The 24,680-nt window shown below is 32.0% G+C and overlaps 3 protein-coding genes across 3 annotated transcripts in view; 2 read left to right on the top strand and 1 right to left on the bottom strand.

The window, feature by feature from the left end:
• Positions 1-739: 739 nt before the first annotated feature.
• The window catches only part of LOC123012115 (adenylate cyclase type 10-like), a 33,620-nt gene continuing 9,679 nt past the window's right edge, over positions 740-24,680 (bottom strand). The window contains exon 22 of the mRNA XM_044409920.1: positions 740-1,070. Coding sequence (XP_044265855.1) covers positions 879-1,070 — 192 coding nt within the window. The 3' untranslated portion in view covers positions 740-878. The remainder of the gene's footprint in view (positions 1,071-24,680) is intronic.
• Positions 8,132-22,035, top strand: LOC123012116. Its single transcript, XM_044409925.1, has 2 exons — positions 8,132-8,269; positions 16,982-22,035. Exons 1-2 carry the CDS (start codon positions 8,267-8,269, stop codon positions 21,821-21,823), a joined length of 4,845 nt encoding a protein of 1,614 aa, XP_044265860.1. The 5' UTR covers positions 8,132-8,266; the 3' UTR covers positions 21,824-22,035.
• On the top strand, positions 22,296-24,422 carry LOC123012117 (carbonyl reductase [NADPH] 1-like). Its single transcript, XM_044409926.1, has 4 exons — positions 22,296-23,387; positions 23,437-23,697; positions 23,750-23,988; positions 24,036-24,422. The coding sequence occupies exons 1-4, from the start codon at positions 23,364-23,366 to the stop codon at positions 24,358-24,360; spliced, it is 849 nt and encodes a 282-aa protein (XP_044265861.1). The 5' UTR covers positions 22,296-23,363; the 3' UTR covers positions 24,361-24,422.

Here is a 24,680-nt window from a genome sequence, read left to right on the forward strand (position 1 = left end):
ATGAGTGGGCTTAAATAACAATATTATATTTTTTATATTTTGTGTATTTTGAATGGATATAATTATTCAGTTTTTATTAAAGTTAAACAACTCTAGTTAATTTGTTAATCAAAACCATAACGAGTTCATTAAGAAACATTTAACACCTAAATTAATTCAGAACACTCACTTTAAAAATTTGAATTTCATATGCCACAATGATGCAATAAACAATGTTGTAACAATTATCATAGTAACTAAAAAGCTACAATATACAGTGTCTTAGCAGTAATTTTATTTCTTTCAATGCATTCGAACAAAAGTTTAAAACAATTAACAAATATACAATTAAAACTATCTCTTCAAGTAGATGCGTGATAATTTAAATGTTTTGTCACACCGGTGATCGCATCCGTACTAAAAAGAGATTCAAAAAGACGTAGTAACGTAAATGAAACAGAGCATAATAAGATGGGAATTTCTACCAATAATTGGAGCAAAAACATAAGAAGTGACTCGCCGTAATCATGCACTTTTCTAATGACGCATATTTTTCTCTTGGACAATATTAATATTCATTACATGAACCAATTTTGCTAAATAGTTACTTAAATAAAGATACAGTTCTCATTCTCATATGGTGATCACATTGGCAATGAAAATTGCAATATGCTAGCCCAAATAGTGACCAAGATAAGTTCATGGTGAAGATGAGTTCGGTCAAGTTCATTGGATAGTTTTACAAGGTTACCTACATCCTTGGGCCATCACCTCGTGTTTACTTTCTTCTTTTCTTCTTCTACTACAAAACATCATCCGAATATGCAAACCACCAAATAAAATCTTTATTCATCTATTGTTTTGCAATTATTATAATCTTTTTGTGCTTTCCAACTCTTTCAATAAATACTTTTAGCTGTGGAGAGAGATTGAACAAGTATGTCGCAGACTGGTATGACTTTCCCCATCTTCCGTTTCAAAGATATGACACACCCAGCACTTGTTACCTTCTTCGTAGTCGTCAAATTTCTCGATGTAATGGGAGCGAACGAAAAGTGAAAATACCACTTAATTTTGGAAATGAATTCAGTCTGAAAAAAGTTTTAGGTGAAGGTTGTCTGAGGTAGAAAAAAATTATGATAAACTAATGAAGCAGCAATTAAAATAGCTAGCACCCAATGGAGACGCCGAAATGCTTGAGATAATCCACTAGTTCCGTTTTCTCTTTTTTAAGACCAGTTTATATTAATTATTTCATTCGGTTCGTATAAATAATGAGTTAAAAGGAAAAAGAAAAAATGTCTCCTTCCTAAAAGAAATTTTTTTAAATAGTATCAATATTTTCCACAATTTTAAAATTCTTGAGCAAATATTTAATTTCAATAAATAATTGCATTACATTATTTAGGTATATTTAGGTAACCTTGTTGACATTCTCTAAAGCAGACACATGATTATTGAGTAAGTGCCACATAATTAAGAAAAAGTCTTGTTTAAATGTTGCAAATGCTATAAAAGTTGATTTGAGAAGACAATCGAAAATTTTCAGAATCAACTTTTTCTTTATTGTTTCTCAAAGCACACTCTCCAATTATGAATTCAATTTACACCTAAAAGTTAATTAACTGTAATCACATCACATCACGACGCGAAAGTAATCACTTATTAATTTACCATAATAAACAAAAATGGAATATTTCAAATTCCAATCGATCCATACAGTAGTCAAGTATTTATCAAAAATTAACCCTACTAGATTTTATGAGCATTTATGCAACAAATGCAAGGATATCAACTTTTAACAAAGTGCACGAACTTGTGAAATTAGAACAAAGAACGATCAAAAATCACTCCAAAAAATTTTCTTCACTTAAACCTTTTACACTATAATCGAATATCGTGTACAAGTGCTCTTTTTTGTTTATTTAATGTACACGATTTTCTTTTTTTTTTTGATGGTGTATAGTTAAAACAATTCAACTTTCACTGGTGGCAGTGGGCGGTTTTAATATTTGAAGGTCGACTGCTACTCAACTCGGATATGAACTATAATTTACGAGTGCACAATGTAATTTCTGAAACATTTGGCGCCATTTCGTAATACCCCAGTGCTAGAATATAAGGAAAATCGAATCTAACCAACAAACCAAGGCCGCAGGAAAACATTGAGATTAATTCTTCCGAAGAAAGTAAAGGCAATTATGTAAGTTCATGCTGAGGTTCTACCAAAATTGATATTGCGTCAGGATCAGACATCGCTTGAATAATTTTATGACAAAGTAAGATAAAAACAAATTTGAATAAACGTGATGAAGTATGTGAAGGTGGAATATAATATAAGGTATTGCATAACTAAAAGCATTAATTGTGGCTTAGTTGTCTCGACCTAACGGTTAGGCAAGTCTGAGGAAGGAAAATTATCAGAGAACCAGAGATAATGCCTTCAAAACTAAGTAAAATTGTTGCATTTGATTTGATATAACTTGATTAAAAAATAAAGGATATCACGAGTAAATTTAATCGGTATCTATTTGTATTACAAGGGAGGAAAGTGTATCTTTTCCTCCCGCAGATGAAAAAGACACTTTCCTCCATATAATTTTTCCTACGATCCAGCAAAAAAAACTTCTAAACTAAGAACTTCTTGATAACCTAGTTTCGCCATTAAACCTAGCAGTATGTTTTTCAGTTTCTATTTTTATTGCAATTTGAACAGATGAGGGAGGAAAACATTTAAATTATGTTGTAAAAAATCTTACTTTCTGTGAGGGTCGTAAGAAAAATATTACTATTTTATTGACATGAGCGATTTATCAGATACAACTTGCTTCCAGATTGGTAAATACTTTTCAAATTAGCCTAAAATAGGGATTTATAGTTTCCATCTCTGTTCGAACAATTAACGCAAATTGCAATACAAATGAAAGTAGAAATTCATAAAGAAAATTAAATAGTTAACAGTTAAATTATAAGTTTTTTGTATGTTATAATTTACACAACAAAGTATTATTAGTTGTTTTCATATTATTTATTATTGGTATTATTTTATTATTTATACTAAGATGCTAGAATACATACTTCATTATTTTACACAAGAATCTATAAGTTTCTTCCTGTTATTTCTTCTCCTTTATTTTTTTCTCATCTTCAGTGGTCACTATAAAATTTTTCTACAATTTATACTTCAGAAACTTTGTGGATTTTTGGAAATTCCTTTTTATTATTTTCTATTGATTATTTTAAAAATTAAAATACAATTTTTTAGAAAAACTTTTTTACTCGTTTTAGGAGGATAACAGTAGTTTTTTTTTACATTTTAAATGATGTATGTAAATGTATGTATAATTATAATAGTCGATATTTCCCCACAATGTTACAATGTTACAGTGACACCTCTTAATTTAGATAATTATGGTAATTTATCGTTAAATATGATTGATAAATCGATCTCCAATCAATTATTATTTCCGTTTCTAGATTTTCTACTTTTCTCACGCTCTTTCAATTACAACGTACCCTCTAGGAACACCTTTTAGTGTTAACTAAAACTTTCGCAGGATGTCCTTTAATTAGAATTTTCTATTTAAAATTTTAAGTCTAAAAAGACCAAAGTACGGCGACATTAATGGTTGTACTAACGTTAACTAGTCATTAAAAATGTAAGGTCTGTTGATTTCTTTCCACTTAATAAACGTTCGTCATACGTCCACATCCGGTGAATTCTCAACATCCCCTCAATTAAGTGCTTTACTTTGTACTAAAAGTGTTCCAACAGTCACAATCAAAAGTGACTTGTTTGTATTAATTATTTTCATTTATTTATAATTACTAGTGTGATTGTGAGCCTGCGAGAAAAAACAAGAATGGAAAAATTATTTAGGTATGGCAAGTGGAGGATAAAACAAGATCAATTCCAGACGGCTTTTAACAAATATTGCTGTTTTTAAACTGTAACTAATTTATTCAGTACAAACATCCTAAAGTCTTTAGTCAACACTTTCTAACAACACAATCCCTTGAAAAGAATTTTGAAATTGGAAAATGTGAAAGGCGTGAAAATGTGATTCTCACTGTTCAAAATTACAGCAAAGCCAAACGCAATCATTTTATGGTTAAATCGTACCAAGAGGAATTTCAATGAGAACAATTTCTGAAATTGCAATCGATATCTCGTCATGTGCCGCAATAAAAGCTATATAACTATTTTTGCAACAACTAATTGTTTGGTAAGATGATTATGTGTAATGACAATTAATAAACATTGATAGCAAAACGATTGCAAATTATTACCAGACAATAGCCATGCATAATACCACGTAATGTAAATAAACCTGATGTCTGGTAATGTGTAACAAGAAGTCAAGTTTTGCATTTTAAATAACCTATGTCTAGTTTTTAAGATTTTTGGGGGAAAGTCGCTAAAAATAGCACAATTTTTTTCCCGTGTGTTTAGGTACACTAAAAATGAAATCGAACTTACTGACAGTTTAAGGATTTTATGTTAACAATAAATTAAGAAAGTGGGTCGTGGACATTTCCGTCTTTTCTTAAGCCAAATTTTTGCATAGATTATTGTCACGTTAATGCTGACGTATATTCCTCAAAAAGGTATGTGGAATGTTAATAGTTCCAAAATAGCAGATTATTTAGATTCGTCTGTAGAAGAAACTTTATCGTGTTGTGTTGTACTAAAATTAGAAAACTAGGTAGCACGTAAAGTACCCACTTTGAAGTAATTTTGCTGATTCAAAATTGGCACGTTTAGGTTATGAGAATTTTAATGGAAGTACTTTTAAGGTAAAGGTTATCATAAACCGCAACACATCTATGAAAATTAATAAAATAATAATATTAAAAATTCATAATTCCAATTACATATAGGTAGTATGTAATTACAATTAAAATCATTATATTATGTTAGGAAAAAGAGACAAAAGTCAGCTGAAACTTATAATTAGAATACTCATTTAAAATCATAGATGCAGGAAAAAAGTAGAGTATAAAAGAAGTGAATTAATTTATTATGAAGTTATGATTATGATATTATTTATTATAAATCTAACAAATATTTTTCAACTTTAGATTTACAACATTTAGCAAATGATGTCGTCCAAAAGTGTAAAAAAAAATATTTCCTGGTGAAACTTCTAATATCGTAAATTTACAGAAATTTACTAATAATAGTAAAAAAGTATATCTTTGCACGTTGGTTTTAATTAGATTAAATTATGTCATTTTCATAATAATCATAATTTTTTTTTAATATGATAGCCTATATTTTTTATTTTATCATATTTGTTTTATTAATTCTAAGATATTATTTTAGCGTTAATAACTATGTATTATACAATTTTTGGCTATTACAAAAATGTGACCATATTCGCTTTAAGTATTAATTATTCTAACATACGAACATATAATTTCAAACAGGCACAAAAAAATTTAAAAATCTTTGACTATGTGAGTGGAGATAGTGGACACACGTATGAACATGTATAGAAATTTTTAAGGTAAAAGTTACAATCTACCGCCATAGAGCACCTGTTTGGTCGGTTTTTATTAAAGCTATTTTAAAAGCATTTTACAGAACAAGCAAGTGAAACCTGTAACATGTTAATTTCCTGTCAAGTCGGTACACCACTGAGTTTTTTTATTTCTGTTAAGTTAAAGAAATAATAACGGAAATTTTTCTATTTATTTTGTTTTTAAATAAAATATAATATTTAATTTAAGATTTAAGATTTACAAAATCATTTAATTCTCTGACCAAGTATAGAGAATCTCTGATTAAGCATTAAGCGAACTTTGACTTTAGTCATTTTTGAAGCAAAGTTCTTACGTTAAAGTAGGGCACAGTGGGTGGCTTTGAAGGTTTCTCATACAGCAAAAACGAACAAGTAACTAAGATAATTCCAATTCATAGGCTTTCTCAGTATTTAGGATAAAATTATAAAAAAGTCAAACAGTGTGTTGACCTCAAACGTAAACAATCTTTTCTCTTGACCCTCACTTGATGAAACTCATTACCATTTATTGTGGCGAATAAATTTTCGCAGTATGTTTTAATAATTGTACGATTCAGTGAGTCTGATAAAAATACATTAATTCCAGTTGTAAAGAAAGTGAAATATCGTATAATTACGTAATTTTTTCCTCTCATTATCAGAATCGGAAGTAAGAAGTTGATACGCAGGCCGGTCATCCGAAAATAGTAATTAAAAGTCAACCAATTTCACCAGCACCTGACGGAATAAATTTATATTTGAGGAAATTTCTCCAAAACTTCGTTTTTATTTTTCAGCAGAGTTTCACATAAAATTAAGAAGTTGTCTCCTAATATCTTTGACTTAATTTTATTTAAATTAACAACCTTCAGTATCTAACAATAGTAATTATATGCGCAGTTTGACATAAATTAAAACGTTTAACGGTTTTGTTATGGTGACATTGAAAAATAAAGCAAATTAATAATCTTGGAATTATTCTAAAACATAAAAAAACACTTCAAATAAATTGTGGCCTCATTATCACATGCGCCACATTTAAGTTGACAAACTATCATAATGAAATAGTACTGAAAACTAGTGCGTAATAATTTGCAAATGTTACTTGAATAAGTGAAATGAAAGACCAAATACCGGAATTTATAGAGAATAAACGCAAAGTCTTACTTATCCTCATGATCTATTTTATACTGAATTGTGGTTTTACGCTACTTAATAATAACGTAACAAACTTATCACAAACGTTATTAAATTAAAATTATGTTACACTACGTTATCCATTAAATAAAAAAGTTACAGATGTTTTTACATTGTTTTTGGATAAAAGTTGTAATTTCAGTCGGGATATTACGAAACGTAAATTTTTTATGATTTTTAAAATCGTTAAGAAATACAGGCTGTCAATTCGCACCAATTAATTGTTCAGAACATTATTTGGTATATTATTTCAATGTAACTTTAAGTAGTTATGGCCAGTTTCATAATAGAATTTAAAGAAGCTCTAAATTAAATGTTGTTTAGAATATGCTGATTACTACGGATTAACATGATTAACAAAAATTTCACTTCTAAACCAACAATTACTTTCAAGTTCCTGTAATTCGATTATAAAACTAAACTAATCATTTAGAAAACTAAAAAAATCTTTAGTTCTTTATTTAAAAAACTGCAGATGTAAAAGCTGAAAAACAAATTGCTACACTTTTCTTGATTAAAGAAAAGCTTATTACTGTCAGAACAATTAGAACATTCTTTCTTTGTTTCTCTGTTTTTTAAATTGAAATGAGAAAATTTTTACAAAAATTATATTTTGAAAAGTGATTAATGTTGTATGCCGCATTTTTTCCATGATTTCATCTAAATTTAAAAATAAGATGTTTTTAAAAAACATCAATTAGTTTATTAGATAATCCAAAATTTTGTAATATTTGTAAATAGAAATAGCTAAATATCCACTACAACATAAGTATGTAAAAAAAAAAAAACAACAAATAATGAACTTTTATAAAACCAAATTAAACTTTGATAGGAACTTTAATAAACCAATAACGTCGAATGATTTCCTTTTCCCGGTAAAGATTCTTTATAACCTTTACTTGCTGCTGAAAGCTTTAATTAATTAATTACTGAAGGCTGAACGAGTATCACTTGTAAGATGATCTCAGTGCTCTAATAAATTCCGAAACTCTACTTGAAACAATTGTATAAGGAAATTAGGAATACGGAAACAGACTTTTATATAACTTCTCTAAAATACTACTTCTAATACTATTAATCTGCGTGAAAATATCACTTGATCCAATTTTGTCAAGAGAGTATTAATCACTTGACCGGTACAAGGCCATTACAGTGGTTTGATATTTTATTGTTAGTAGGTTAAGAGATAATTTTGCAAGAATCTGAAGAATTCCCCTTAAATTAAACTCACACTTATCGTGATGCACATAAATCCAAAAATATTTCTACCATAAAGATAGACCCACCCAACCCTTGACAAAGCTTCCCAAGAATTTTGTTCGATACAACGCAACGGTAAACGCCCATCATTGAGTTTTTACATAATTATAGAGATACCCTGTTGCTGGGGTGGCTAAGCCCCTCTAGGCCCGCGCCCCACATGACATACGTAGCCTATAAGAAGGCGAACGCCGGCCTCTCGAAAACTTTCTTCAGCAGATATCCGAGTGCAACCACAGCCAGTGACAGTGATGTGATTGTTCCACTATTAAAATCGAGTGGTTTATCTAAACTAGGTGTACGATTTTTTATGGGATTATTACAAAATGGTAAGTAATAGCAAAATAATTAGCGTTCGTGCAAGAACTGGATTTTCTGTCTTGTGGATCTAAAAAATAAGAAAGTATTGTTGCACAACTTAAAATTATATTTGAAAAAAAAATTGATAGTTTTGATACATTTAGTGTTTCACGCTGTAATATCAAGCTTTTATATGAAATGTGATTAACTGGAGGCTCAGGTAGTTTATTATTTCATACCCAACACAATTCTCACATAACTGTGCTTATTCAATACATCACTTGAGCACTTAATGGGAAATTATTGTGATTTCTATTAAAAGCAAATCATTTTTGAATAAATGAATGTTTTATTTCCAGATTTAGAACGTTCAATAAAATAGAATGTATTGGAATATTATAGAAGTCATTAGAAAGTTAATTATACTATTCCTGTTTAACAATTTTATTATAAGATAAAACAGTAAATTTATTAGTGCAAGATCGGTTCCTACATTTACATAATTCTCCTTTGCAGGAAAATTTAATTGTAGAGCAGTGAAACAACCTGGAGACATAATGTAACCCCGCAAAACTGTTAACTATAAAGTTATCAATTACTGTTCTTATTATGTAACAAAAAACTGTTTCAAAATTTTAAAACAATTTGTCATACCCATCAAGCAAAGGGTAAATAAACAAACTGTACAGAAATCCTTCAAATTATTTATGGTTAATGTTTTGCCTATTTATCGAAAGATAATTGAATGAAACATGGAAATATTCAAATGAATCATAACCGCAAGAGCTTCTTGCATCAGTAACTCTTATTAAGAAATTTTTTCTTCGGCCATCCTTTGCGTGTTGAAATTTTTATTTAACCCTGAAGCATTCTTTTGTCTTGGCTGTGCCCAACATTTGGACCTCCAGACATGAACTAATCCAATCACAATGTTGTGTATAACTAGCAATTTAAACCTACATAAATCTGTTGGTAAATAATAATTGATTGATGTGTATAGTCACGAAACTATAACGATTCTTGACATGGAATATACTTATAAATACTTGTATGGAATTTGTATCATTTCACAACAATCACAAAATCTTAAGAACAGGAAATGTAGAAATAAATGTGAAATTAAAACTAATGTATATCACCTGTCGTAGGTTGAATCATATTTCTTTTTTGAATGAGTCGTTATTAACACTTTCGATCTCAAGAAAGCAAGCGTTTTAGAGGCCTCTTTTATAATATGTAGGTCATCTGAGATACAAGTGTGATGCAGGATCGTCAAGAAAAAAATAAGAAAATAGTTTTTAACTGTTAAATTAGGCACAAATAACACTTATTAATATTTTCATTCAAACAAATAACTTCTCCTATTTTGGATTTCTCAAGTTAAGAAGGCTGTAGTTCTATATTATTGGTCTTTTGCCACTTTTCAGGATGTTACTCGAACTCAGATTAGGTTTGTGACATTAAAATCAGTTAGTGTGTTCTTAAAATTATCCCAGGAAATTCTGGTTACTTTCCAACCATCAGCAAAGGCAAGAAAAATGATACGAACGTTTTGTGATTTTACCGTCTCTCTGACGCAAGCTTAAAAAGTCATCTTAACAATAAAAGCTCTCACTTTGTGCCATTAATAACTTAGACATTTTAGGCGTGGCTTTCTTCAGCACCGAAACAAACGAAACCTTTCAACTGCATCAAGATAATTGAATCGTATGATTTTTAGTTTAACAATTAATTTCGTATAGAATATAAAGAAGACAGAAACGTTCCTATTTTAATTGAATGTAATTAACTTCAAAAATTATTTTCCGCGGTTATGACTACACTTAGCTTAACCTTTACATGATTACTATTTCATTCGAGCATAAAATGGTGACGGTTTTTACTGTAATTTTGGTTACCTATAACAATAACAACCATGCAACTTTATAAATTTTAAGCTTGACGGGTCACAGATGAAATTTAACGCTATATTATCCATAATTTTTTCACTTAATTGACAAAATAATTTAAATTAATTATTTAAAAACTCTGTACGTGATGTGTAAATGCTAGGAAGTTTTACACAGTGCTAAAATGTAGAAATGCACTTACTTTCACATAAATTATATTAGATATGCCAAAAAGATTTAATAATAACATGTTCTCATAATTATGATAAACATAAGTACAAAATGTAAAAAAAGTTTAAACTTTAAAAAATGTGACAAATGATAGAAAATACCTATAGGTACAGTTATAAAACTGAAATTCATAACTAAAGAGCTTATAAACAAATAATTTACATATGTATTTTATAGATTAAAACTTAAAATATTTTTTGACCTTGACATTAAACCAAATAAATTCACGCCTTCTTCAAAAATGAATCATTTCAGTTTTTTGTTTTTTTTGACTTTGCAACGTGCTTGTTTAATTTTTCATGAGTATGTGTTGTAATTTAAATTGCAAATTACCTTATTTAGTAGTTTAAATTATTCCTTTACTTTTTCTTTCATATTTTCGTTAATTAACAAAAATCTATGTTTACAACAAACACTTTCTACTATTACTTTTAATCACCTATGAGAATATATTATTATTAACTGTTATTAAAATTAAGTCTCATCTGTGTAAACTGTAAATATTAGTCCGGGCAAATTAGCTTAAAAAATAGGGGTCAGGTTACAATAATTCGCATAAAGCTGTAAATTCGTACGAATGTTGGGAACTCCATTATAAAAGAAATGTGTAAAGTCCCCATCGATCCCACATCTGCAAAAAAAGTTATTCAAGGTCAAAGGTTGCGAAAATGTTTTTTTTGCATTTTTCAGCCAAACGGTAACTTTTATCATAAAAATTCATCAGACAAAAATTGTAGAGCATGCAATTCTTTATAAAAATTGTTCTTATACTTTTTTTCCTGAGGTTCTGTTTAATTAAAAAATATTGTATCAAATGACAAATGGTACTATTGGAGATGATAAAAGCGATGTAAATTATAAGTAAATACAGGAAAATTATTCGTCTGATTGATAGTTATCTGATGGTATTTCAAGTGTACTGTCTTCTTCGTCTTCTTCTTTTCTTTATTCTTCTTCTTCTTTCTCTTTTTCTTCTTCTTCTTCTTCAACTTCCCTGGGTACAAGTAAATTGTTCTAAAACCGATGACTCAGATGTTTCCTCGCAGAGATGCTTACGATTGGCCTTGACAACTGGTACATGGTAATGAACAAAACAATCCAACTTTTTTGCAACCACATTTGGCATTACACCCCTTTTTGCAATAGCAATAAATTATATTGAGGAGTTTTTCCGGTACAAGTGGGAATAAAGCCTGAATTGGTCCCAATGTATTATTAACTAATTTCCAACCCCAGTCTTCTGGGTCCAGTTTATTACCAAGCCACACTTGAACTTGATAATAAACCCAAAATAGATGTTGCTGAGCAGAAGCAGAGGTTGGGGGAAGACATGCCAATTGCACTTTTATTTTGTTACGTGTATTTTTTAAAAAAGATAAGTATCGAAACTTATCTAAGAAGGTAATTTTTTTAGAGGCTCCGTATACAGAAAAAAGAAAGCGAATTCCGTTGATGATTACAACTTGTGGAGTAGAATTACTATTTTGAAAAACTTCAGCACAATTAATTAAGTCTTGTTTTTCAAACAATTTAAAAATTGTTGTTTTATCTGCGAGGAGACATCTGATTCATCGCTCTTAGAACAATTTACTTGTACCCAGCAGGAAGATGAAGAAGCAGAAAGAAAAGAAGAAGACGAAGAAGACAGTACACTTGAAGTACCATCAGATAACTATCAATCAGACGAATAATTTTCCCCTATATTACTCATAATTTACATCGCTATTGTCATCTCCAATAGTACCATTTGTCATTTGATAGAATATTTCTTAATTAAACAGAACCTCAATAGATCGTGAAATAGGCCTACCGAGGAAACCACGTTAAAAAAATGCGCCAAATACACTACCTCACAGATGGCGTGGAAACGTGTGCATATTATGAAGAACACAACTTTTTAAATCGCTATATCTCAGAAATGGTTACTCTTAGGAAAAAAAGTATAGGAACCTTTTTTATAGAGAATTGCATGCTCTACAATTTTTGTCAGATGTATTTTCATGATAAAACTTACCGTTTGGCTGAAAAATGCAAAAATCCCATTTTCGCAACATTTGACCTTGAATAACTTTTTTTGCAGATGTGGGATCGATGGGGACTTTTCACATTTCTTTTATAATGGGGTGTCCAACATTCGTATCAATTTTCAGCTTTATACGAATTATTGTAACCTTGAATGTGTTCATTGCCGGGACTATATGATATTAAAAAAATTAATAACAAAGAGTAACTAGTTTATCCGACAATTTTAAATTGTTAACACTAGTAAAAATGTGACAATAGTAAGTAATTACTTAATTACAACTATAATTGAAACGAATGAAAGATAATTCGATACACAACTTTCTGTAATATACTATAGTACTCATACGTGTACCTTAGCAACTCCTTGTTAGGAATACCTACCGAAAGTATGCCTCGTGCCATTATTACCGCCTCACTTGCGACGTCGCAACTGTGTTTTTTGCAGTGAAATAGATCAAAACCATTTGATTTGTGTGTAAAAGAAGAATCTATTTTACAATTAAACTCCACTGACAAATTCGCAGTTACTACATTCAGGAATAAAAAAGAAGTTTGAGAAAATACTAAAAAAATCTATATTTTTATTTTTAAAATATAGTGTAGGTATGTACCTACATAAAGTTCGTTTTTTTAATTTATACGTGTGAATCAATTAAGAATTCGAAAAACGTTCCAGATAGCTAACTGTTTTCAACATTTGTAAATAGCCTTGTTGCTCTCTCGCTACGTATTTGCGTAAGGTCGGTTACGCTATTTATCTCACTTTAACAAATGCGATAAAAGTAACGCAGAGCTAGTGACGTATGTACGTCAAAAGTGTGTCTTAACGTCACGTAAATTATTTGTAATTTCATTTTTAATGGAGAAAACTGTTTTGAGGTTAATATTTATACCTTCTACATCATCGTAACAATCGTAATTCAAGCCCTATTAAAATCCTACTGCCAGAGAGAAGCTTTAATTTTTGACTTAGTACCAAAATGTCAGAAGCTGTCAAATTTCAAAAACAGACGGACGTCATGTGTTCTTGATTCATTCTACCCCCACCGGCTTATAACAAATATAAACTGTACTTATCTTCTAGTTTTATTTTATTTCAACTAAATTTACAATGGTATAGTATTTTTAATGAGAAATGTTTATTGGTAGCTTTGCTGATAAAAATAAATCGTAATAGCTTATATTGAAATAAACAAAATAAATGAATACATTTTGTAACATGAGTGATTCATTATAAAGTTTAATAAAATTAAAAGTGATAGTAATTCTGATAGAAATAGAAGCTATTTTTTCTTTGATCAACCGACAGAACAATAATTTCAATCGAAAATATTGATCCATTCTTTTCAAAAATTTTTCAACTTCTTTTAGTGATTATAAAAGTGCAGTTTATTTTAATTATTCAAAAACTTGAAATTAATATGTATTTCTGTTTCTTTTTAGTGTTTAAAAAAAAATTCTATTTTGCGTTTAGAATAAGTCTATTCTAGCACCCAAATGACGTCATTTGAGTGCTCTTATAAGTAATTGGTGTTAATTTAATTTTAGTGACGAACTTTCTTCACTATTTATTTTGAAATGTGAAAATAAGAATTACTTTTATTTTTCACAGCCGCCAAAAATTATTCCACATGAATGTCGCCAACCGTAGCAAAATTTTCTAGAAAAAAAACCATTTGATATTCGTCTTTTAATTTATAAAATGATATAAAGCGGCAAAATAGAAAAGAAAGTACAAGTTGCAGAAGGTTCCTCAAGCACTCATTTGTTCCTCAACTCGCCGCTACGCGGCTCGTTCGGGATTTCAAATTTGTGCTTACAACTTGTACTTTACTAAACTATTATTATTTCAATACAAACACTTTTCAGTTTTACTTTAGAACAAATTCAAACCATTACTTAGACGATATCAAAAGTCTTTTAACCAATACGAGTATATGAATGTAATACATTTACAAAGTAAAGTAAAACGAATGATTATGAGAAAGCAAAGAGTACCTAAACCCGTCATAGTCGAATTGTGAAAGGAAACAAATTATTACAAGCCAGTCTTGATTTTTTACATTTACAAGCAAGTGCACTGTTCTTGCAATTACACAATAATTCTTGACCAAGACAGACGTTGGAAAGTGTTGAATTGTTTCAACTAAATACCATCTATCTCTTTCATTTCTCTAATTCTATAAACCGATATATCTAAACGATTCTATGCTCTGTTGCATCATAAAATTGCCTCACCAATATCTAAAATAATACACTTTTATAATAAATTCTCTATGCACTTAATACTAATTGGTGAAAGTACATTTTTATCGAATTAGATAATAAAAAATTGCTTTTAAACCCGAAATGAAAAACTATCTATAAATCTAAAGTGAGAAATCTAGCCAAATAAGTGTCACAATTAATTGTAGCATCTGGACTATAAGAGAAAACCGTGATCATAGAGGATATGGAAGCGTGTGACACGGTGGCCTATTTGTTCAGTATAAAAGTATTTAAGACACGAATATCCGGGATTCCATTCGTAGTAAACGACGTGTAAACAGTGATTACACATTAATGACAATCATGTTTCATTCACAACTAAGTATGATCCTCTCGGAAGAAAGTTTATTAATAAATAACGTAAATAAATATCGACAATCCTGTTTTCTACAACTACAAATACAAAACAGAGCGTGGAATGTAAGCAAGTTGGTAAAAAAAACGTAAGATGAAGAGAAAATAGAGAAACCAGGAGTTAGGTCTGTATATTGAACACGGAACAAAACAAACTCTTTAAGGCTACATTTAAAAACGAGTTTGCCAAGTAGTTGCTTTTCCGATTTTAAGAGAAACTGTAAAAGAAAATGTAAACTGGCTTTAAAAACAGCACCAAGGACAGCCCTAGTGATTTTATTAGAACGGTTTCTGTCGCGGATGTGAGTCATCTAAAGGTCAAAAGGCAATTCTTTAGAGTTACTTTATAGATATTAAAAAACGCTCTTGTCGAAAAATAAGTTCGCTTAAATGAACAGTGATTAAGTAAGTGAAAGTTGATCACTAAAAAGACCAAACCAACTGCTCCATAACAACCAAATCAACAAATTCTTGTTTTCCAAAAACTGGCCACTAGAGTGAAATGCGGAAAATGTGAAATTATCTTTTTTAGCAAAATGCAATGCCAACCTTGTTTTTTCAAATGAACATCTGAAACTGCATGGCCGTGACATTGCAACGGTCAAGGAGATTTTCACGTTACGAAACGGTTGGCTACTCACCTAAGTGTGAAAAAATAAACAGACTTGTTTTTAATTTAAGTTTTAATGTAGGATCGATAAAAGCAATAAGTAAAACGTAACTACCATTCCTGATTTTGTACAAATATGAAACTAATGAGCCGAAAAATTGACAGGGACTTTTTGGGTGAACGACTATCGTAACAGTTTCACGACAGAAAGTCGGGTTGGAATTTTTTTAAGGTTGATGTTGTAACTTGGTGTGAAATTGTTTAGAACAAAAAATGTACTTTTATTAATAAAATTAGTTAATATAACACTTGCGACCTGCTTTTATAGTACTCGTAGGGCGAGCCAAGTTTCCATAATTTATACCTAAATTATTTATTTTAAATATTTTATATTTCTTTGAAAAAAAGTAAAACTAAACTTTGGATCATCCTTATTTATTAATCTTATTATAAGTTTTATAAGTAATAATAAGCAATTTTAATTACCTACATATAGCTTTTTGCACTGTTCTGGTAATTTAACATCCAATTCAGTTTACAAATCTAATATTGTGTCAGTTACTGCGAAATATAACGATATTTAATCATTGTCAATTACCTCAATAATCATTACTGATAGAAATTCACCAAAAGTGTAAATAAAATTTGGAAGTGAAAGCTCGTAGCTTAGATGATTTATGACTGGAGTTTGAAAAAAAAAACTTTTACTATATATTAAAATCAGAGGAAGAGTATAACTCGGTTATAAAACATTGAAAAATATGCCATGATTTAGCTAAAAATTCTTCCTGTAGCATTACATAATAATGTGAAAAAAAAATACGTACGTAACATGAAAAATAAAATAAGAAATTTTTGTAATTGAAGAACTCATGGTGCTACGTGAAATATTATATTACAAATATCAATTACACTTTATTAGTAAACACTAATCAACAAACTACAACAATTTGCAACTAAACAAAAGATTAACTACATTATTACATTTACAATAAATGATCACTAAGAGCGAGAACAATAGAAGATTATATTCATGTTTTCCCTTTTACTTAAAATATGTTTTCTTTTGTTAAGACATAATGCATTACTTTTCTCAATTCAAAACTTTTAGCAGCAAATTTGCTTATGCTCATGCTTGGTCAAACTGAAATTTCTATTCAACTGAAAGCTACATGCTTGAATGTAGTTCATGTTGCCATTTATGTCGATTCCTTGCATATCACAGAGCTACTTTCATTCGCTTTGATGAAAAAGCAAGTAATTTCTTACTCCGGAATAATTTCCTACTTACAAGTGCAAATTAAACATTAATAATTTATTTATTATTCAAATTACAACACTAATGTTTCTTTGGGTTTTTCCAGATTCTACGAAATTTTAACTGGTTATTTCTACTCATTGTACACCTGATCTGTACAACCATTGCTCAAAACGACAAATCGTACGACGAAAATGACTGGATACCCATCACACCTTCAAATGCAGCAAATCCGAAAAAAGCACAAGGCCGTGTACTAAATCTGGAAACTCCTAATCAAAACTTTTTCCCTGAAAATGAATACGTAAGGAAACAGGCCCCAACGCAACAATACCTTCGAGAAACAGGTTTCAATAAAGCAGACAATACTCGACAACCTAAACCTGAACACCCTTACAAGTTCGAACCGGTAGTACCTCTTCAGACATCCCAGTATGTCCCACAAAATCAGTTTATTCAACAGCAAGTCCAACCCCAATTCATTCAACCGGTCCAACATCTGCCTCATGTCCAGCCACCACCGGTGCAAATTCAACAAGTGCGACAGTTGCCACAAGAACCGGTCCAAATTCAACCAATTCCCCAAATCCAACGACCAGCTCAAGAACCAACGTTAAATCAACAACTTGTAGCCCCACCGCAAAGTAATCAAAATTACTACGATACAACAAAAAACGATCAACAAAAAAGTCTACCCCTTAATTATCAAGCTCTGAATTTAGCTACTATTAACCGAGAATTACTTGGAGCGATACAAAACACCAACATTAATCAAAATGTTAACCAAATTCAAACAACCACCACTACAACGACTAGACCGAAAGAGGAGAAAGAAACTATCCAACTTCTCTATGTTCCTCTGGAAAATCTCAAATCAAGTCAACCGATCCCCCAGCGAGTGACAACAGTTAAACAAATCGAAACTCCAAGAAAAGAGAAACAAATTTCCAGATTAGAAAATCACAGACTGAGCCACCTCACCACTGACATCCAAGACGATTTCATAAGACAAGCATTAGCTGCTCACAAATTGCAACAACAGTTGCAATCAGGCCAACCGGTAGTTTTACAAACGACAACAACGGCAAAACCAAAAAAACGCAAACCAAATCAACCTCCTTTGGCTGTTTTCATGGAAAAACAAGGGAAGGCAGAAGTTAAAGACGTCCTCAATCTTTTAAAAGACGCCAAAAGTATTTCCGTACAAGACAGTGTCGGTCCAAACTCACCCTCAATCTTTGTTGGTCCATCAAATATCGAGCCAGAAGGTTATGCTAAGTTCCCCTTACCATATCTTTCAACAGTGCAAGGTAACAGAATTGAAAGGAAAGTTGAGCAACTGCCTTTCTTTGTGGCACCTTTGAGTTACAAAACGCCAGAAGGTTACTCAAAAATTCCGCTACCTTCTCCCCATGTCGGTTCAGTAGTAGTTTCAACAAAGGATCAGTTGCATGAAAAACATCCAGAATATGTTCAACCTCAAACAGCTCAAAATCAAATTGTGCAAGATTTTGACGTCAAACAACCTTTTCCAGAGTATAGAGATGAACCAAGACCTAATCCGTATTTATTAAATCAAGCGAATGAATTTATTGGAGGTTTTCCAAATGTCCCTCAAAATTATGATGAAAATCCTCCAAGTGATTTTGACAGTGACTACCAAAGTGGTCCAAAAGTAAATGAACCACAACAAGATTACCGACAAACTCCAATAAAAGAATTTGTACCAGATTATCAAGACTCTCCTCCTCGAAATTACCAAACCGAAGATAAAACTAATGACGGAAATAATTTTCAGTCTCCTGATTATCAAACGAATGACCGAAAACTACCTAACCAAGATTCAAAAGAAGTAATTCGCAACTTTGATATACCTTCAGTTCCCGTCGAATCCAAAGCAAGTTTTACACCTAACTATCAAAATGAAAGAAAACCAGAAAATCAGTACCAAAGTACCTTAGAACCCGATTACGTAACTCCAAAAGTGCAACCAAACATTTACAATTATGATCAAGGGTCTGTTATACAAACCACTGAAGCAAATCCTCAAAACCAGTTCAGATACCAAAACCAAGAATCAGAATATAGAGCACCTCAATATAATCCTCGACAAAATCCTCATCGTCAAGGCATAAACCAATATGAAATTGAGCAAATCAACAATCAGTTTGGAAGAGAAAAAGAAGAACGTCCTGAAGTACTCCGCAGTACGACTCCTGTCATAACCACGAAGAATTACGACTACGACATTCCGACAACAACACGCACAAGATCCAGGTCACGATTTAGAGGAAGAACAACCGCAGCCGCAACAACACCGACAACACCTAGCACTGTCGCTGATGACAAATACACGGTTTTAGAAGAATTTGCTATCCAGCCCAAAACCACAACTGCAAAATATACAACAGAAGTTGAAACGATTCCGGCAAAAGTTTACAAACTGGAACCTGAGCAACCCGTGTTTACTCAAACTCAAGTCCCAGTTAAACAACACGTACTAAATCAAGAAACGTTAGACCAACAAATCTTACACATCAGCAGACCAGATGTAGAACACCGGTCAGTTGCACCACAACAAGAACCCCAACCAGTGGTGTACAGTAACAGTCAAAATCCGCAAGAACAAGAACAATACCCTCCACATAACCCATACCTTCCTGGTTTAATCAATAATTTGCAAGATCAAGCAGTACGACCTCTTTTGGTACCAAATCTTTTGGTTCCTACCACTGAAAAACTGACAACAATTCAGTATCCCTCAATTGAAGAAGAACGTGTAACAACAACTGAAGCTCCGAGGATTGAAACAACTACCATCAGACGTAATCGAGGTCGACAACGAGCACACAGTCGCTTTAGTACAACCCCAGCTCCTAGACGAACAGCAAGTCGAAGACGTCCTAACTACACCAGACCGACAACCGAGCGTCAGTATGTGCGTACTACGACAGAAACCTCAGAATATGAACCCACTAAAAGAGGTACTAGCCAAAGACAAAGATTTAGAACTAGAGGACGTCCAGTACAAAAGGAACAGCCATCAACTGAAAGAGTTCTTCAAACAACAGAAACTGGTTTCAAACAACCACCTCTAGAAGGTGGATTCCAAGCATCTTCAGGCGATCCACAATCGTACATGCAGTACGACCATATTGTCGAAAATCAACAAGTTATTACTGCCAAACCAGAAATTGCCGAAGAAAAACTTTACAAAGATTATCACCAAGTGTACAGTTTGCCATCACAGACACAACCAACTGAAAAAATATTTGAAGAAGTCAGTACTACATCAAAACCAGTTGTCGATGTTAAAGTTACTCATCCAGTAACCGATAAGAGTCAAGAACCCTCACATAAAGACCGGTTTATTCGAGTCAATAGTAATATTCAATCCGGTGGAGTCATCTACAACAATAAAAATGAAGAAGCAACGCAAAGAACACCAGTTCGGACGAGGGGACGAACTCGAATCAGGTCACAATTTAGTTCAACAACACCCAGACCAACAACAACCACAACAGAAAAACTGCAAAAACAAGAAGAACAAGACGAAGCATACGGATTCATTCGGACACCAAACTATGAAAGAGCTCCACCGGTTGTAACACAACAACCGCTTCAGCTTTATTCGGCTTCATACCAAGAAATTCCTAGAACAATAATCCAAGTAGAAGATGACTCACATACTAAGCAAACTCAAGATTATGACTCTACTTCGCCGGCTTCTGTGCAATTCGTCGGCCAAATTAGACCAAAATACACAACTACAGAATCTCAAGAACTCTCAACCGAAGCTCCGAAAAGTCGAGGTAGAGTCCGAATTCGGATACCGAGTAGAAAAGCAACATCTCAACAACAACAATCCTACAACGAAGTCAAGTCTCACAGATTTAACGATCAGGTGACTAGAAGAAGCAGTAATGTTGTGCGTACACGAGGTCGCGGCAAAGCGCATTTTAAACTGCCTGAACAAATGACAGTTAAAGCTGATGATCATGATGTAGAAGGGGGAAATTATCCTGCGTCCTACCTTAAAAGTAGAGAATTAACAACAGAGAAACCTTCTTCCTTCCAAATTACAATTGATCCGGCGGAAGAAGAAGATCAAGTCCCTCACTCATCTCTATACAGTCCTCAAATCATAAAAAGTACAGATACACAATGGGTCGAAGCAACAAACTTTCCAAAAGTCAATGAACTAGAAATTGAAGATAAGCAAATGTTTGTTACAAATTCTGACGAACAAACGACACTTCCATATGAAGATAGTGAAACTGAAACTGAAACCGAAACTGCTCAAACTGAACAAATCACCACAACTGAACCGATTGATACTACAACACTGAAAAGACGAAAAATTGGTAGAAGAAGAGGAGTTTGGAAATTGGTGAAACACCGACCAGTGGATTCCTTCGACACTGCTGAATCCCAGAACTACTTTTCTGTTATAAACGCATTCGAAAGTGTTGAAAAAGTTAACGATAAGGTTGCAGAAATAACAAAATCAAGTACCACTACCAAAACACCAGAAACTAAACCCTCAACTATTACTACTACTACCACAGAAAGTAGTATTTTCGATACATTGTATAACTTTTTGGGGTTAGCGAGTAAAGCTAGCCAGTTGCCAGGAAGCAAGACTAAGATAAGTTTTCAAAAAGAAGAGATTACAACAACAATCGCGTCTCCAACATTTCCTGAAGAAATAACAGAGGATATAACTACCCAAGAAATCAGCAAACATGAGATGGAAACTACTTTTGTTCCAGAAACTACAACGCCAACGGCGACAACTACAACTACGCAAGCTAGTATAAAAAATTACGATATTGAGCCGTGGGAAGAAAAAGATGTTAAGACGTCCACTTCTACAGAGGTTTCGCATGAAACGGAAATCTGTTATAAAGGAAGATGTGTCAAGTCAAAAGATGACGACAGCTTTTAGAAATCACGTTAATTTGTTTATGTAAATAATTTAATGTAAGCGGAGTGAATGGATAATTTGAATGACTGTTGCTAATATACAGGGAGTCAATTTTAAAACTTGCAATCGCCAATATCTCTAGAACTAAAAAAGTTATTGAGAATCACTCAAAACTGTTTGGTAGTTTTTAGGGGGAATCAAAATGGCATGGTAAGTGACGCTCCTCCACCCACCCTTCAAGCCACAGCCACCTTAAGTTGAAAATTTTAAATGGCACGACCCTACTTGCGATACATCGTTGGAAAGCCCATAACAAGCGCTTTTCAAAAATGTCATACAACAGCCTATTTGGTAAAGTTATTTTTCCAATTATTCAAAAACGAAGACGTTAAATTTTAATTTTTTTTACTATATTCAAGGGTGGGTGGAGGTGTGTCACTTATCATGTCATTTTAATTCCCCCTAGGAACCACCAAAACGGTTTTGAGTGATTATTAATAACTTTTTCAGTTGAGAGAAATGCCAATTACAAGTTTTAAAATTGACACAGTGTATGATCAATTTTAAATTAATGAAAAACATTTTGTTAAAATTTTGTATTTATTATTTTTTGATAATATACGTGGAACTCAATAAATGTATATACTTGTCCATGCTGTTTTCTTTTGCAAACAACAGATTTGCGATCTTAATTAAAGAAAATTCATTTGTAATTTACATTAAAATCAAATCTACCTACTTTGTAAATAAATTTTTGTAGGTTAGATTCAAAGCTAATGCCCATTAAAATTTTTATATAGGAATAGTCACAGGAGAGTTACTTCTGAAATAATTTGGGCAGCAAAAATTATAAAATTGAATCCAAGAATACTTTGCATATTCAATTTGACATTTAAAAAGTAACAGTCAATTTTCGTTAATACAATGTATTATTACACAAATAACGAAAAAGCGGGCATGCTCTTAATCCATAGAGAATGAAAGAAAAATGCTCCTGTGGCAGCAGCTCTGTACTTGGAGGAGTGTCCAAATCGAATGCTTATGGTCCTGAAACATAATTAGAGTTCTTGAAACAGTAGACAATTACTTGTCATTTTGACGACTTCACTCATTTTCATCCAGCTCACTTTGATTACTGAATTAATTTAAATAAAATATTATATCCAGTTACATATGCTAAAGGTATTTTTGGTTTCTAAAGTAACTCTCCTGTCACTGACTCTGTACAGAATAAAAATGTAATATAATAATTATTAGAAAAAAATGTCATTACATCCAAAATTACTGTAAGAACACATATACTATTAGCCAGAAAAATAAAAAATAGAAAAACGACTTCTTCAGCTATTTCTACTTCCCCTCCAGTACCTACGCCACTGTCATTTAACTGGATGCTGGCAGTGAGGGGAGATCACATCAAGGTCGACATTTGACGTTTAATTTTACATAACCTATCAAAACTATTTTCTTGTTTTTAATCTGAAAAATTGTGCTTACTCATCACTTGTTCAGAAGTCATCTAAAAATCTGAAAATCATTATTCGCAACAAAATAGTTGAAAATGTCAGTGCAAAAAGTTGCTCTGGTAGGTTTCGTGAGTTAATTTTTGAGTTATTCAAAAAACTTGATTTTAGGTAACTGGTGGCAACAAAGGCATCGGATATGCAATTGTAAAAGGCCTTTGTGAGAAGTTTCAAGGTGTAGTTTACCTAACTGCAAGAGATGTTGGTAGAGGAGAGGCTGCTGTGGGCAAACTGAAAGAACTTGGATTCAACCCCTTATTTCACCAACTTGATATTAACGACCAAAACAGCATCACCAAACTTAAAAATCATTTGGTAGAAAAACATGGGGGTCTCGACCTTGTAGTGAATAATGCTGCTATTGCATTTAAGGTACCTTTTTGGTGCTTGCATTTTTAAAGTTACATTGCGTCTGCTTTTTTAGAACGATGCCCCCGACCCATTTAGTGAACAAGCAGAAACTACAGTTGCAGTTAATTATTTCTCTTTATTAAGAGTGTGTGAAACTTTGTTTCCCATCTTGAGACAAAATGCCAGAGTTGTTAATTTGTCAAGCTCAGCAGGGCACCTATCAAGAATACCCTCACCTAACTTGAGGGCAAAATTCAGTGATCCAAACCTGACTATACCACAACTAAATAAATTGATGGAACAATTTGTTCAGTAAGTTTTATAGTATAATAATAATTCCCAAACTAATTTTTTTCTAGGGATGCTAAAGCTAATAAACATCAGGAAGCTGGCTGGGGCACCTCTGCCTATGTAGTTTCTAAAGTCGGCGTGAGTGCGCTCACAAGAATTCAACAAAGAGAATTTGATAAAGAGACACCCAACAGGAACATCTCTGTGAATTCTGTTCATCCAGGGTATGTTGATACTGATATGACTAGTCACAAGGGCCCATGGACCATTGAACAAGGGGCTCGAGCGCCGCTGTTTTTGGCCTTGGAAGCAGAAAATTTGAAAGGGCAATATATCTGGTCTAATGCAGCAGTCGCTCAATGGGACGCTGATAAGCCCACAGCAACAGTTTAATAACGTTTGAAATTAAAACTTTTACATTCAAATTTCACAATTACAATTATTATTACTGATCATGAACTCTTTTTATTTAATAACCGCAATTTTTGTTCAAAAATATTAACGTTGTTTTATTGAAGATTTCTAAATTTACTTATACTATGCAATTGATTACTAATTAGACAGTGTTTATTCATTAGAAGAACGTTTAGTAACCAAAACAATTTAGTTAATTTGTCTTTCATTAAGAGGAATATACTATATTTTCTCCAACACCCACTTTAACATCTTTATAATAAAAATTTGGAATTGAAAAAACATTTCTATAAAATGAC

This window comes from Tribolium madens, unplaced genomic scaffold (genome assembly GCF_015345945.1).
Source record: "Tribolium madens isolate multiple individuals breed KSU strain unplaced genomic scaffold, Tmad_KSU_1.1 Scaffold_91;HRSCAF=231;Tcas5.2_LG7, whole genome shotgun sequence".
In the NCBI taxonomy this organism is placed as follows: domain Eukaryota; kingdom Metazoa; phylum Arthropoda; class Insecta; order Coleoptera; family Tenebrionidae; genus Tribolium; species Tribolium madens.

Excerpts from the sequence above, each read along its gene's own strand:
- LOC123012117 (XM_044409926.1), top strand. The coding sequence starts at position 23,364 with ATGTCAGTGCAAAAAGTTGCTCTG. Across the intron at positions 23,698-23,749 it reads ATGCTGCTATTGCATTTAAG|AACGATGCCCCCGACCCATT; the intron begins GTACCTTTTTGG and ends CTGCTTTTTTAG. Across the intron at positions 23,989-24,035 it reads TTGATGGAACAATTTGTTCA|GGATGCTAAAGCTAATAAAC; the intron begins GTAAGTTTTATA and ends ATTTTTTTCTAG.